Raw genomic sequence first — 16,030 nt, 5'->3', positions numbered from 1 at the left:
TCAACACAATGAATTTATATACCCATCAGGACATTAAATGAGAGCAGTGGTCATCCTGAGTCCCCAGATGGTAGAATCCGGGGAAAGGTAGACAGAATTGTCTGTAAAATTCCATGGTGTTTCCAGGGACCTCCTCTAAGCATATAAGGTTTATCCTGGGCTTACGCAAGTGGTACAGCCCACAGACTGAGAGTGATAGTGGATGGGTTTCTCACATTCCTCTTCAGAACCTGCCGGCTCTCTGCTGAATGTTTCCATTGCTTAATGACCCAGGCGTGACTGCCCCGCTTTGGCAAAGGCGTTCATCCAGCCATTTATTTGGGGAAAGCAGATAGCAAGCCTTGAAAGCGAATTTTTCACTGGAGAGTATAAACCAAGCAGGATGAACAGGCAATTACTACGTGACTTCCAAGTTGTTATAAACAGAATTCTCAGAGCCTAGTCTCCGGAAGATGAAAACTGGTATTCTTTTTATTTATTCAACAAAGTCCTGTGGAGACTACCAGGAGCTAGTTAAATAGGTCCCAGGGGTTCAAAAATGAAAGACTTGAGCTCATAATCTAGAGGAAGGTCAGGAAACACATCTAAAACAGTGGGAGAAGGGCCGTGTATGGCAGATACAAGGCCACGTGGAGGCAGACAAGAAGCACTTGTTAAGATGAGGTGTAGTGGCCAGGAGAAACTTCCGTGATGCAGTAACATTGAGATGAGGCTGAAAGTATGCTAACCAGAATCCTTGGCTGTGTATAGACTAGACCTGATAACACTCTTCAAATTCACTATGTACACGTGGTTTATACAGAGAGTAGAGGGGAAAAAACGAAAATGAATAAGAGGGCAGAACAAGAGCTGTTGTCTTGGAAGGCTGGAAAGGGAACATGAGCCTACCCAAGTAAGTGGGTTATTACCAGTCCCATTTTACAGATGCAAAAACTGAGACTTGTATTAAAGGTTGTTCAAGGTTGAGCCCAAGTCAGTATGACTCCAGGGTCTAAACTTTTTATTCTGAATATTCATTCGGTCTACGTTTCAGGCTTGAGCTCCCCATTTAAGCACTGGAAGCTTCAAAAATGGTTTAGAGAAAAGTTTCCTGGCAGGAATGGCAGCCTTGCATGAGGTTTAATAGAAGAGAAAGGTATACTACACTTTAGATCACACTATTCTAAGGGACTAGCTCATAACGGAGGAATGATTATACAAAGATTATTTGTATTCCTTTGACATCTGCCTTTATTGTCACCTTTGAAGATGACATCTGTACCACTGTCAGAACATACAGAGTACTTTTGATGACACCAATAGTCACCTAAATCCTCCCATAGTACTGGCTCATCTTCTGCGAACTAGATTGAATTGTTGACAATTCTTTAATTTTACTATCTGTAGATACCATAGGAAGATTGACTCTCCAGGGTTCTTTTATTTTTCTGATCATTTAAATATGAGTTTCTATAGTCCTGCTTAGATTTATTGTTTTGTATACATCATTAAAATTGATTTATCAGTAATTCCATTCGTCTCTCTGAATCTTGATTAGAGTCACACAGATTGATGGTAGAGGCCACTGGAATTTGGAAGCATGAGTGAAAGTCCTAGCCCTGCCACCAGAAGGCCCTGAGTATATATTTAATTCTGGTCTTAGCATCTCTGTCAAACACCAATAATACTTAGCTCATGGGATTCATTTTGAGGTTAAGTACCATAACATTCATGACAGCATCGAGCTGCTCTTTACATTATTCTCCTTTTCTTTTTCTTTTTGGTGTCTAGGAATATCCCCAAGTGTCTTCCGAATCATTGCAGAAAGAGTGAATTATGCCACATGTGGTCTTCAATGGTACAGTCTTTGAGATTTGTAATTGGTATATGATAGAGAGGGCAAATTTATTAACCATACTTAATTAACTGCAACATTCTGTTCTGCAGATAACTGGGATAATAAGAATATTACTGCAACTAATTAAAGCCAATTAAAACTTTCTGAAGATTTACAATGTCATTTTCTTCACTTTTTACAAAAGAGTTTTGGCCCTGGGGTCCATAGTTGCTGAGATTCCATTTTAAAATATTGTCATTTTGGGGAAAAAAATCTTTTCTCATAAAAACCCCTAATCAAATAAGTAGGACCCTAGAAGAGGCTTTCACACCTCCTCTATGCCTTCATTTACCTGCGTCCCCTGAATTATTTCTTTTTTGCTTATTTTTTAAAGCTAGTGTTCTCAAAGTTATAAGGTTTTTGTTTTTTGATTTTTTTCCACTACCCACTTGTTTTGAATAGAGTTATTTTGTTGTTTTTGCTGGTGTCACTATTGACTTTAAGGATGCAAGAGATTTTAATATATTGCTGGCCAAGCTGAAGGAATAAATGGAGAAGGGGAGATTGAAAATGTAGGTGGAAGATACGGAGAGGAGGTAATCACAGATGTAGGAGGAGTCGGCATCAGAATGATAGCAAACACAGAAGTCAAAAGCGGTCCCTGCAATGATGACAGTGAAAGTCTCTCAGTCAAGTCTGACTTTTTGCGACCCCGTGGACTGTAGCCTGATGGCTCCCTCTGTCCATGGAATTCTCCAGGCCACGATACTGGAGTGGATAGCCATTCCCTTCTCCAGGGGATCTTCCCAACCCAGGGATTGAACCCAGGTTTCCCGCATTGCAGGTGGATTCTTTACCATCTGAGCCACCAGGGAAGCCCCTGCAATGATGATAATTAGCAAATTAGCAAGCAAGAGAACTGAGACACTTTGAGGCAGGGAGGAAAGCATCTGTTAGCACACAATTGTTTCAGTCTTTTCAGGAAGGTAAAAGTGTGGTCATATGATGAGAGGAAGTGAATATGGACTCAAAGCTTGAGATTATCTCTGGGAAAGGCAGTATGATGTCCATCACCAAAATGTAACAGTATTGGGCAGCAGCCTCGTGGACCCAGCTGCATTTATTTTTTTCACGTGACTTGTTTTATTGTGATATTTGTTTTACCGCAAGAGTCTAGAAACAAACCCACAGTATCTCTGAGGTCTGTCTGTATACTGTACTTAACTATCTTTGCTTCTTTCCCACCCATTCTTCCTCAACTGCTACATTTTGGCTTTTGCCCCATGACTCTCTTGAAATTTCTCTTGCTAGATAATAATAAATAATCTCCTGTTTTTGAAGTTCAATGGATACTTTTTCACTACTTCCTTTAGATGAAATAACAACCTTCTATATCACTAACCTTTCCTTTTCAGTTTATTTTGCTGAGTCCTGTTCCTCGTCCTCTTCTGATCATTTTAGAGTTTTCCAGAGTTCTGTCTCTATTTAGCTCTCTCTTGTGTCCTTCTTCATCCTTTAAGGATTTTATGCATACTCCTGCATTGCAGGCAGATTCTTTACCGTCTGAACCACTAGGGAAGTCCCATGCATGTTCCAGCTATGTTTTAAAATGATACATTCTCTGGGAAACCCACGGATATAGTTAAGAGATTTATCTAGTGAATCCAGTAACCCAAGTATTCCAGGGGTTGGTAAGTGATCAGGCAGATGTGAGGAAAGGTTAAAGGTCTTGATCTAATAGTAAATGCTGATCAGGGAGGCAACTGAAGTGTCCTGAAGGAGGTATAAAATTGGGAAAACTAGAAGGGCTCCAAGGACTGGCAGTCCTAATAAAGATAAAAGCAGAGTCTGTGATTTTACTGGTGCTTTTATTCTTCTCAGAATGGGTACAGCTTGCTATTATTAAATCCCAGGACTGAGATAAAAGGTGCTGGCTTTTGCCATCTTGAAGATAAGAAAAATAGTTTCCTTATAAACTTCATTAGAAGTCACTGTTTAACCACGGGTTAAGCCCTCCAACTATAGGTTTTGGTACTGTTTCTCTGCTACACTGTACCCTGTCCATCATTAATGGATTATATCTATACATTTCTCTTCTTCCTTCTCCTCCCACTTGATAAACTTTGCTCACATGTACTCCTGAGAGTCAGTGTCACATCTCTACATTCTGTGCCAATGGTGAGATCTTTCACTGCTGGCTAGAAGCTTACCCCATGTACTGTTGTTTAAGAGGAGGTCACTCACATACCTGATCTGTTTTGCCTCTCAGCTCTGTGTCCACAAACTCCAGAGGATCCTCGACTCTGAAGTTCAAGAATAGGAGCAGAGGAATCTTCTGTGACAGAGAGAGGGGACAGTTGTCTGCTGATGCTACTGTGTGAACTGGGGCAGTTGGCTCCAGGTTTACATCGAGTAACTGATGATCTGGAGGTACCTGGGAAGAAAGAGATCAGTTTGAAAATTTCCTGGAGGAAAAACATATTTTAAATGTTGTGGCAGTAAAATATACGGCACATTCATTGAGTTCGTTTCTAATTTTACAAAAGGGCCTCCAAAAAGAAAATGCTATGTTGGTAAAGTCTGTTCCCTAAGATAAAGGGTCCTTTTAGACAAATCCATTAACTAAATGAACATTAGAAAATGGTGTTTGGGTTGATTTAGCTGTTCTGAATTAGAACTGTTCTTAAAGTCGAATAGTTTACCTCAGGGAAAGCAAAATGGTGTTATTTTTTTTCTCCCTTTTCTTCCTGAGGTTGACTGTTGAATTCCTACCTGGTAAAACTGCCAACTAGCTCTCCTACTAAATCTTCTATACACTTTTCCATCAGTTGGATCACTAAAATCCAGCTTCGTTGTATCTCCTCTGTTCTGGCTAGATTTATTCAATACGTTGAATAAAAGTGGTGAGAGTGGGATGCTTTCAACTTTTTTCACTGTTGAGAATGATGTTAGCTGTAGGTTTGTCATATATGCTCTTTATTATGTGGAGATAAATTCACTCTATTCCCACTTTCTGGAGAGTTTTTAATGATGAATGGAAGTTGAATTTTGTCAGAAGTGTTTTCTGCATCACATGATTTTTATTCTTCAATTTGTTAATGTGTATAGCACTGATTGCTTAGCAGATAATGAAAAGCCCTTGCATCTCTGGGATAAATTCCATTTGATCATGGTATACTATCTTTTGATGTATCTTTGGATTTGGTTTGCTAATATTTTGTTGAGTACTTCTGCATCTACATTTTTGCATCAGCGATATTGGCCTGAAGTTTTCTTTTTTGTCTGGTTTTGGTATCAGGGTGATGGTGGCACCACAGAATGAGTTTGAAAGTGTTCCTGCCGCTGCAATTTTTTTGAATAATTTAAGAAAGATAGGTATTAACTATTATCTAAATGTTGGGTACAATTCACCTTCACCGTTTGGTCCTGGACTTTTGTTTACTGGAGTTTTTTTCTTTTTCTTTTCTTTATTACTGATTCAATTTCATCATTGATAATTAGTCTGTTTGTATTTTGTATGTCTTCCTGGTTCAGACTTGGAAAATAGTACATATTAGGAATTTCTCTAGGCTGTCCATTTTATTTGCATATAGTTGCCCTTAGGAGTCTCTTATGATCCTTTGTATTTTCGTGGTGTTGGATGTAACTTCTTTTTCATTTCTGAAATTGCTGATTTGGACCTTCTCTTTTTCATGATGAGTCTGGCTAAAGTTTTATCAATTTTATCTTTTCAAAGAAACTGCTCTTAGTTTTGTTGATCTCTTCTATTTTTTCTATTTAATTTATTTCTGTTCTGATCTTTATCATTTATTTCCTTCTACTAATGGGTTTTGTTTGTTCTTTGCTTTCTAGCTCCATCTGGTCCAATGTGTCACTTCAGGCTAGTGTTTCCTTGTTAATTTTCCGTCTGAATGATCTGCCCATTGATGTAAGTGGGGTGTTCAAGTCCTCTGTTAGTATTACATTACTGTTGATATATCCATTTATGTCTGTTAATATTTGCTTTTATGTATTTAGGTGCTCCTATGTTGGGTGTGTATTTATAATTGCTGTTATCTTCTTAGATTGATCCTTTGATCATTATGTAATGTCCTTTTTTTGGTCTGTTGTAACAGTCTCTGTTTTAACTATTTTAAGTCTATTTTATCTGATATAAGTATTGTGACCCTGGCTTTCTTTTGATTTCCATTAGCATGGAATACCCTTTTCTATTTCTCACTTTCAGTCTGTACGTGTCTTTGGACATGAAGTCTACTGTAGGTCTTGTTTTTATATCCCTTCAGCCTTTTTTGTTTTAGTAATACTTTTAAAAATTGAATTAAAATTTAAAATGTTGTGCCAATCTGTGCTATACAACAAACTGAGTTATACACATATGTACACTTTTTTAAAAATATTCTTTTCCATTATGGTTTATCCTAGGACACTGGGTATAGTTCCCTGTGCTGTACAATAGGAACATGTTTATCCATTCTAAATATAAGAGTTTGCATCTACCAGTTCCAAAGTCCCAGTCCCTCTCTCCCTCCCCCCATTCCCCTTGGCAACCACAGGTCTGATCTGTGTCTGTGAGTATGTTTCTGTCTTGTAGATAGACAGGTTCACATGTGCCATACCTTGGATTCTGCATATAAGTGATATCATATGGTATTTGTCTTTCTCTGACTTAGTATGATAATCTCTAGTCACATCAATGTTGCTGCAAATGGCATTATCTTTTTTTTTTATGGCCGAAGTAGTATTCCATTGTACATATGTACCACTTCTTTATCCATTCATCTGCTGATGGACATTTAGGTTGTCTCCATGTTTTGGCTTTTGTGAATAGTGCTGCTATGAACATAGGGGTGCATGGATCTTTTTAAATTAGTTTTCTCTGAATATATGCCCAGGAGTAGGATTTCTGGGTCATATAGTAGTTCTATTTTTAGTTTTCTGAGGAACATCCATACTGTTTTCTATAGTGGCTGCACCGACTTACATCCCACCAACCGTGTAGGATGGTTCCATTTTCTCCACACCCTCTCCATCATTTGTTATTTTTAATGACTTTTTAATGATGGCCATTCTTACTGGAGTGAGGTGGTACTTCCTTTTTCTTTTGATTTGCATTTCTCTAATACTTAGTAATGTCGAGCATCTTTTCACCTGCCTAAGGTCCATCTGTATATTTGTCTTTGGAGAAATGTCTGTTAAGGTCTTCAGCCCATGTTTTGATTGGGTTGTTTGTTTTGTTGTTGTTGAGTTGTATGAGCTGTTTGTATATTTTGAGGATTAAGTCCTTATCTGTCACATCATTTGTGATCATTTTCTCCCTTTCTGCAGGTTGTCTTTTTTCTTTTTTTTTAAATGATTTCCTTTGCTGTGCAAACACTTGTAAGTTTGATTAGGTCCCGTTTGTTTACTTTTGTATTTTTTTTTCCTATTGCCTTGGGAGGCTGACCTAAGAAAACACTGGTTGGACTTATGTCAGAGAATGTTTTGCCTATGCTGTCTCCTAGGAGTTTTGAGGTGTCATATCTTATACTTAAGTTTTCAAGCCATTTTGAGTTTATTTTTGTGTATGGTGTGAGGATGTGTTCTAACTTCGTTGATTTACATGTAGCTGTCCAACTTTCCCAGCACCACTTGCTGAAGAGATTGTCATTTTCCCACTTTATATTTTTACCTTCTTTGCTGAAGAGTCATTGATCACAGGTGTGTGGATTTCTGGGTTTTCTATTCTGTTCCATTGATCCATATGTATGTTTCTGTACCAATATCACAGTTTTGATTACTGTAGCTTTGTAGTATGTGCTAAAGTCTGGGAGGGTTGTACCTCCTGCTTTGTTTTAGCTTTTTTGTTTTGTTTTTTTCCCTCAGGATTGCTTTGGCAATTCTGGTCTTTCATGGATCTATAAGTTTTTGGAGAATCCCATGAACAGGGAAGCCTGGTGGGCCATAGTCCACAGGGTCGCAAAGAGTGGGGTATGACTTAGTACACATCTACATAAATTTTTGGATTATTTTTTCTAGTTCTGTAAAAAATGTCATGTGTAATTTGATAGGGATTACATTAAATCTCTAGATTGTTTTGGGTAGTATTGCCATTTTAGCCATATTAATTCTTCCAATCCAAGAGTATATCTTTCCATTCTTTGAATCCTCTTTAATTTCCTTTATTAATGTTTTATTGTTCTCAGGATATGTCTTTCACTTCCTCAGGTTTTTGGGGTTTTTATTTTGGTGCAATTTTAAGAGGGACTGTTTTTTTTTGTTTGTTTGTTTTTTGATTTTTTTTTTTTGCATTCCCTTTCTGATATTTCATTGTTAGAGCAAAGAAATGCAACTGATTTCTGAATGTTAATCTTGTATCCTGCTACTTTGCTGAATTAATTTATTAGACCTAGTAGTTTTTTTGTGGAGTCCTTAGGGTTTTCTAGGGGCTTCCCAGGTGGCTCAGATGGTAAAGAAACTGCTTACAATGTGGGAGGCCTGTGTTTGATCCCTGGGTTGGGAAGATCCCCTGGAGGAGGTCATGTCAACCCACTCCAGTATTCTTGCCTAGAGAATCCCATACAGAGGTGTCTGGCAGGCTGTAGTCCATGGGGTTGCAGAGTTGGACACAACTGAGTGACTAAGCACTAGGGTTTTCTATATATAGTATCAGGTCATCTACATATAGTGACACTTTTCCCTCTTCCTTACAATTTGGATACCTTTTGTTTTTTTTGTTTGACTGCTGTGGCTAGGACTTCCAATACTATGTTGAATAGATGTGGTGAGAGTGGGCATCCTTGTCTTTAGTGTAAAGGCTTTCAGCTTTTCACTATTGAGTATCATGTTGGCTCTGGGTTTGTCATAAATAGCTTTTATTATGTTGAGATATGTCCCCTGTATACTCACTTTGGTAAGAGTTTTTTTCTTTTTATCATGAATGGATGTTGAATTTTGTCAGATGCTTTTTCTGCATCTCTTGAGATAATCACGTGGTTTTTAGATTTTCTTTTGTTGGTGTGGTGACTTACACTGATTTGCATATATCGGACCATCACTGTGGTATATGATCTTTATTATTTGGTTTTGGATTTGGTTTGTTAGTATTTTGTTGAGAATTTTTGCATCTGTGTTTATCAAAGATGTTGGCCTGTAATTTTTTTTCTTGGTGGTTATCTTTGTCTTGCTTTGTCTTGTTTTGGTATCAGGATTATGGTGGCTTCGTAGAATGTCTTTGGGAATGTTCCTTTCTTTTCAATCTTTTGGAAGAGTTCGAGAAGAATTGGTGTAAGCTCTTTATATATTTGGTAAAATTTATCTACGAAGCCGTCTGATCCTAGACTTTTATTTGTAGGGAGTTTTTATTTTTTTTACTACAGATTTTGTTTCACTTCTAGTGGCCAGTTGCACGAATCATCTATTTCTTCTTGATTCAATTTTGGAGTGCTGTAAGCTTCTAGAGAGTTGTCCGTTTCTTCCAGGTTGTCAAATTTGTTGGCATATAATTATTCATAGAATTCTCATCTTTTTTTGTATTTCTGCACTATCAGTTGAGATTTTTCCTTTTTCATTTCTTATTTTGTTTATTTGGGTTCTTTCTCTTCTTGGTGAGCCTGGCCAGAGGTTTGTCAATTTTCTTAACCCTTTAAAATAACCAGCTCTTGGTTCTATTGCTTTTTTTTTCCTTCTTTTTTCAATCCCTATTTTATTTATATCCTCCATATCTTATTATTATTTTTCTTCTGCTGACTTTAGATTTAGATTTCATTTGTTCTTCTCTAATTATTTTAGGTGGTAGGTTAGGTTGTTTATTTCAGATTTTTCCTGCTTTATGAGGAAGGCCTGTATTGCTATTAACTTCCCTCTAAGAACTGATTTTGCTGCATTCAGTGGATTTTGAATGGTTGTATTTTCATTGTCATGTGTCTCAAGGTATTTTTAAATTTCCATTTTGATTTCATTGACTCATTGATTTTTTAGTACATGCTGTTTAGACCCCGTGTAATCAATTTTTTCTCATTTCTTTTCACTATGTCTTCTGATTAGAGCATTTAGTCTATTTACATTTAAAATAATTATTGATATGACATTTTGTTAATTGCTTCTGGGTTGGTTTGGTAGGTCTTTTTTTTATTCCTTTGTTTTTGTTCTCATCTCTTACGATTTGATGATCATCTATAGTGTTATGTTTGGATTCCTTTATCTTTTTTATGTATGTATCACAGATTTTTGGTTTTAGGTTACTATGATGTTTTTATATAGCAATCTGTACATATGAATGGTTAAGTTGCTGATTCTTAATTTCAAATGCATTTCAACAACCCTGCGTTATGCTCTTCTCCCCTTAAAATTACTGTAAATATAGATAATTTTACTACTTTTTTCTTTTAACCTTCTTACTAACTTTATGAGGGGATGATTTCCTACCTTTACTGTGCATTTGCCTTTATTGATGAGCTTTCTCCTTGTATGATTTTCATGCTTCTCATTGTATCCTTTTTTGCTCAGAGAAGTTACTTTAACATTCCTTGGAAGCTTGTTTGGTGGTACTGAACTCTCTTAGCTTTTGCTTGTCTGTGAAGCTTTTGATCTCCCCATCAAATCTGAACAACAGCCTTGCTGGGTAGAATAATCTTGGTTGTAGTTTTTTCCCTTTCATTACTTTAAATATATTGTGTCACTCGCTTCTGGCTTAGAGTTTCTGCAGAAAAGTCAGCTGATAATCTTGTGAGTTCCCCTGTATGCAAAATGTTGCTGTTCTCTTGAAACTTTTGATATTCTCTATCTTCTGTTTTTGCCATTTTAATTACAATGTTTTGATGTGTTCCTCTTTGTGTTAATCCTGTATGGGACTCTCTGTACTTCCTGAATTTGGATGTCTGTTTCTTTTCCCAGGTTAGGGAGGTTTTCAGCTATTCTCTCTCCAATTATGTTCTCAGTCCTCCCCCTTCTCTTTGTGGGACCTGTATAATGTGAATATTAGTACATTTGATGTTGTCCCAGAGGGAATTATCCTCATTTCTTATTATTCCTTTTTCCGTTCAGCATCAGTGATTCCCACTACTCTATCTTCTAGCTCATGTTGTTCTATTCCTCTGAACCATTTAGTCTAATGTTGATCCCTTCTAGTGTATTATTTCATTTAAGTTATTGTATTCTTCATCTCTTTTATATTTATTATTTTTATCTTCTAACTCTTCATTAAAAACTTCCAACTTAGAAGTTTCTTCCAATAAGAAATTATTCTCCCAATTTCTTTGATCCTGTTTATGATCACTACCTTGAACTCTTTCTCAGGTAGCATGTCTATTTCCACTTGGTTCTTCTGGAGTTTATCTTGTTCCTTCATTTGGCATATGTTCTTCTATCACTTCATTTTACCTAACTTGCTATTTTTATGTATCTGGTAAGTTAGTTATATTTCCTGGTGAGACATCCTGTGAGTCCAATAGCACACTCCCATCTTGTCACCAGAGCTATACACTCCAAATGTTCTATGAGGGCTGTGTGGGTTATTTCTGTTGTGGCGAGCAGACTATGTCAATGGTCTGGTAGGTTTATTTGGCTGTGGTCGGGTTGGTTGCCAGGTCCTGCCTGGTGCAGAGGCTGCCAGCTGCTGGTTATGGGGTCTGATCATGAGGCAGCTAATTGCATAAACCTGGAGGCCCTAGGCTAGTGCTATATTACTGATGGGCAGAGTCAGGATCCAGGAGAACCTGGGGCTGTTGTCTACTTACTGGTGGATGAAGCCAGATCCTGGGGCTAGTGCCAGCCTACTGGTGGACAGAGCCAGGTCCTGGGGCCTGCTTGCGGGCTTAGGGGTCCCAGAGCAAATGTCAGATTGCTGACTGTGGGGGCTGGTGTCTTGAAGCTTGTATTGGCCTACTAGTGGGTGGAGACCAGGCCCAGCCAGTTCCAGGGCAGGCCTGGTCTACAGACTGTGGTGGTGTTTTTTCTGTCTAGTGCCTGCCTGCTGGTGGGTCGAGTTGGATCTGAAACTAGGGCAGGCTCACTGATGGATGGGACCTGGGCCGGGGTCTCTGCTTGGAGGGTCTTGGGAGTCTTGGATCTATTGCCTGTGTACTGGTGTGTGGGGATAGGTCCTGGGTCCTCTGGTGGGCAAGGCTATGTCCAGAGGTGGCTGCAGACCCAGGGTTTTTGAGGCAACTGTCTGCTGGTAGATGGGGCTGTGTCAGTGTCCAGTTAACTGCTTGGCCTGAGGCATCCCAGTACTTGAGCCTGCAGACTGTTGGGCTACAGTGGGATTTTTCTGTGGTAATAAGCTATAAGAAAAATTCCAGGATAGTATTACCATGTCGTAGAAGGAGCTCCCCAAAATGGTTCAGGAATCTATGTACCCAGGGTGAAATGGAGTTATTTCCTACCTCTCCAGGAGGGGGTAGGTCTAACCCAGGCTACCACCAAATTACTGCTTCTACCCTGGGTAGACTTTGTGTGAATCCCTTACAAGTGAGGTCTCTATTTCCATCAGCCTTCTGGAACTCCCAGAAGTAAGCCTGTGGCCTTCAAAGCCAAATTCTCCAGGGGCGGGGGTGGGGGGGGTGGGGGGAGTGTCTTCCCAGTGCTGGATCTCTGGGCTGTGGAGCCCAAAGTGGGATTCAGACCTCTCAATCCTTTGGGAGAATCTCTGCAGTTGTAATTGTTCTCCTGTTTGTGGATCACCCGCCTGGGGGTATGGGATTTGACTTTATCACTACTCAGCCCCTCCTGCTGTCTCATTATGATTCCTTCTTTATATTCTCATTGTAGATCTTTTCTGGTAGGTTTGGGTCTTTTTCATCGATGGCTGTCTGTAAATAATTGTGATTTTGGTGTGCCTGTGAGAGAAGCGCTCAAGGTCTTTCTATATCATCTTGTGACCAACAGTTTGTTTCTAATTGAATGTTTCAAATTCAATGAAAAGAGACTGTCTAAAATTCAGGAAACTCTCATTTACTATGTTCTTCAAGGGATGTGACATTTCAGATACGCCAAGAGTAATTTTTAATTTATCTTTCAAGTATCTTGTATAATTTATGTTTGCATGAGGTGTGCCTTCTCGTGTTTTCTTAGGTGAGTATCAGGTTTCATTTTGTGATTACTCAGCAGTTATAGGTGGAAAGGAGGAAGTCCAAAAACTGAGTAGCAAGTTGAGATGGAGCTGAGATAAAAATATTGGCCGTAGTTACTAAAAAGTTTGTGAATCACGTGTAACTAGCAAGTGTTGAATTTATAAGCCAAATTAGTGATTTCTTTTGCTTCCGCATTTTCACTGCAGTGTTATGTCCTGGCTTCAGTACCTCGTGGTCCTTATGCAATATAGCTCAAACCTCATTGCCTTCTGCCAGCTGCCTCCCACTTGGTGATTCACGGAAGAGGCCTGAAAATAGTTGAGCCACTGGACCCACTTTATTCCATTGTCCTAAAAAGGCAAATATAAACTAAGAGCCAGGTTCAGAGCTTAGTCCATAAAACAGTCATCTCCAGCCCTGGAAAGGCAGATGCTGGCCCATGCTACATGGTTTTGTACCATTCAATTAATATACAGCCAGCCCCAACAAAAATAAATATTCAGAATGTCACCTGGGATGCAATCAAGGATCACAAATAAATCATTTATATTGTGTTTTATATGCCACAGTGAGAGCCTGGATATTGCAAAAACAGTTAATGAACAGTCTTCAGACTTTGACAGGTTTTGAGGATAAACTGCATTAGGAACAAAGGACTGGAAGTCTCCCATTAATCACACTAGATGGTCCCTCTGCCCCTTGTAAAGACATCCGCTCACCTGAGCCATAATGTTTGGCCACCTTGTGCCATTTTTCATAATTGCCCAGACATAAAAATATGATTTCTTCATCTGTACTGGTTAGACTCCACATGCTCCCCAAATCAATGTAACTCAACAAGTAGTTATTAAGCGCCTATTCTAAGGCAGATATTTTGTCAGGTACAGGAGTTAGACAGATGATGACAGCATGGAACTCTCAACATAATATTAGAGTCAGGTATGTAACCAGTTAACTATAATGTGAACAGGAGAGCAGGAAGAAAGGGAGTGAGTGGTTTATTCAGCGGGAGTGCGAAAGGTTCTATGGGAGGTTACATCAGAGTTGGCTGTGAAGGATGAGCAAGACTTGGCCAGGCAGAATTTTATGCTGAGTCAGAAAATTGTAGGAACAGATAGTGCTGGAAAATGCATGCTATGAAACTTAATGGTAAGATGCTCAACTCTAAGATGCTAAATTCTGAGTACAAAAGAGCACTGAAAATTCCATTCTACCCTTGCCTATTACTTGAAAAGGAACTTTGGTCTAATTGAAATTCAGACAGAATATAGTGGTTATAAACACAGGGTGTTTAAATTTTGGGAGACATGGTAGGAATCTGGGTCCAGCCATGTATAACTGCACAATGTTGAGCCTGAAGAAGGCCATCCAATCTCAATTTGTTCTTCTGTTCTATTCACATCTGAGGAGCATTGTATGGCTTAAATGGTCCATAGAAAATTCTCAAGAAATGCATATATCATAACTAATAATGACCAGGTAAACAGAAATGAACATTTGTACTACTTTATCAATCACAGTGTTTGACTTCATGAAATAGAAATACAAACTGAACTGGTTTAGCAAAAATGGTGAGTTTTCATAAAGCTTAGCAATCAAAGGGTAGGATGACCAGAGATGTTCCTAATCCTTAGAAGCAGCTGGAACCCAAGGCATGGTGTAGCTGAACAGAGCACCCACATCTCTTTTTTAAAAAAATTTATTTATTTTTAATTGGAACATAATAGCTTTACAGTGTTGTGTTGGTTTCTGCTATCCAGTGTTAATTGGCTATATGTATACATATAACCCCCTCCCTCTTGAGCCTCCTGCTCTATCTCAGCCCTCTAGGTTATCACAGAGGACCAAGCTGAGCTCCCTGTGCTATACAATAGGTTCCCACTAGTCATCTATTTTACACATAATAGTGTATATATGTCAGTACTATTCTCTCAATTTACCCCACCCTCCTCTTCCTGCTCATGTCCACAAGTCCCTTCTTTACATCTGCATTTCCTACTGCTGAGTGCCAGTTTCATTTCTCCTCATGTGGCAGCCGCCTGTCTTTCTTTGCAGAAAATTTGTTGTTCAAGGCCCCCAAGTTTCCAATCTTACAGCTTTAGCCTCCTTGGAGAAATATAGTTGTCCACAGACAAAATCTTGAAGAAACTTGTGTCTTTTACTGATTCCTGGTCTAATGTCAGTGGCCAGAGAATACTGCAATGGGTGCAGCTCTCAGAAAAGTGTGGGTGGCGCTGGGCAGACAGTGCCTTGGGTTTCCACTTAGAAACTTGAAAAGGACGAAGAAGAACTACAACTGCTAAGTAAAGCAGCTGCCCAGCAGATGGAGGATAAGGTACAGAAGTCTCAGATAACAACTTGAAAGAGGTTCACTGGGTAAAGGTCTTTAGAAAGTAGGTGAGAGAGAAGCAAAGTGTCAGACTGAGTTTCTGTGTGACTGACTACAAGATGACATGGGACATAATGGATAGACCAGACTCACAGATATTATCAAACAGAGATCCTGCCATTAACTCTTATCTCCCTTCAGCACAAAACATCAATGAAATATTTGGTTCTACCAAGCCGTCTGCTGAAAACTGAGCTAGAGATCTTATCCTGAGAGGCCCCAAACTATGGTGCGTGCTTACCTGAAAATCACATGTACTGCAGGTGCCCAAACCTAAAGACAGAGATAACAGAAACACAGAAGGGGATTACACAATGTAAGGGAGGGGAGAGGGAGGTGGAGTGAGAGCCACTATTTGATAAGACACAGCAGTATCCTGGAAAGACTTTCCTGAAAAGCAGGGTATCAACTGGTTGATCTCTGTCTACAGTTTTTCTGCTCTGAAATTTAAATTGGACAAAATTAATTCCTAAATCCCTACAGCTTTCTCTTCTTTGATTTAAAGATTTTTCAAGTAAACACTTAAAAATCATGTTTAATTATAAGACTTTGTCTATTGTCAACAAATTTTTTTTAGCCATTTATATTAGTCAAGGTCTTGAAGGAAGAGAGAGCAAATGAGATTAGGATAATTTATAAAATGGTGGTCAAGGTAGAGAGCTACAGGGCCGTGGTTCTAGCATCGCCTGGGAGCTTGTTAAAAATGCAAATTATCAGCAGCTGACTCAGACACAGGTCTTCCTAGGTGGCACAGTGGTAAAGGCTCCACCTGCAAAT

General features: G+C 38.9%; 1 protein-coding gene across 9 annotated transcripts in view; it reads right to left on the bottom strand.

The window, feature by feature from the left end:
- The window catches only part of SLC35F4 (solute carrier family 35 member F4), a 211,948-nt gene that overhangs the window by 27,803 nt on the left and 168,115 nt on the right, over positions 1-16,030 (bottom strand). For 5 of the 9 annotated variants that reach the window (XR_015134327.1, XR_015134321.1, XR_015134312.1 and 2 more), the window contains one exon: positions 15,773-16,022. Coding sequence is in view for 2 of the 9 variants with exons in the window: in XM_086320528.1 (XP_086176654.1) it covers positions 4,065-4,250 (186 nt within the window). In the remaining 7 variants the exon portion in view is untranslated. Of the gene's footprint in view, positions 1-4,064; positions 4,251-15,772; positions 16,023-16,030 lie in introns of those variants that run through there. The other 4 variants (XM_086320529.1, XM_086320528.1, XM_086320530.1 and 1 more) reach the window with 2 other exon arrangements.

The sequence above is a fragment of the Bos grunniens genome, chromosome 10 (genome assembly GCF_055505025.1).
Source record: "Bos grunniens cultivar Pamir isolate PY7600 chromosome 10, Bosgru_T2T1.0, whole genome shotgun sequence".
NCBI lineage: Eukaryota > Metazoa > Chordata > Mammalia > Artiodactyla > Bovidae > Bos > Bos grunniens.
This window is presented reverse-complemented; position numbering and strand designations above follow the sequence as displayed.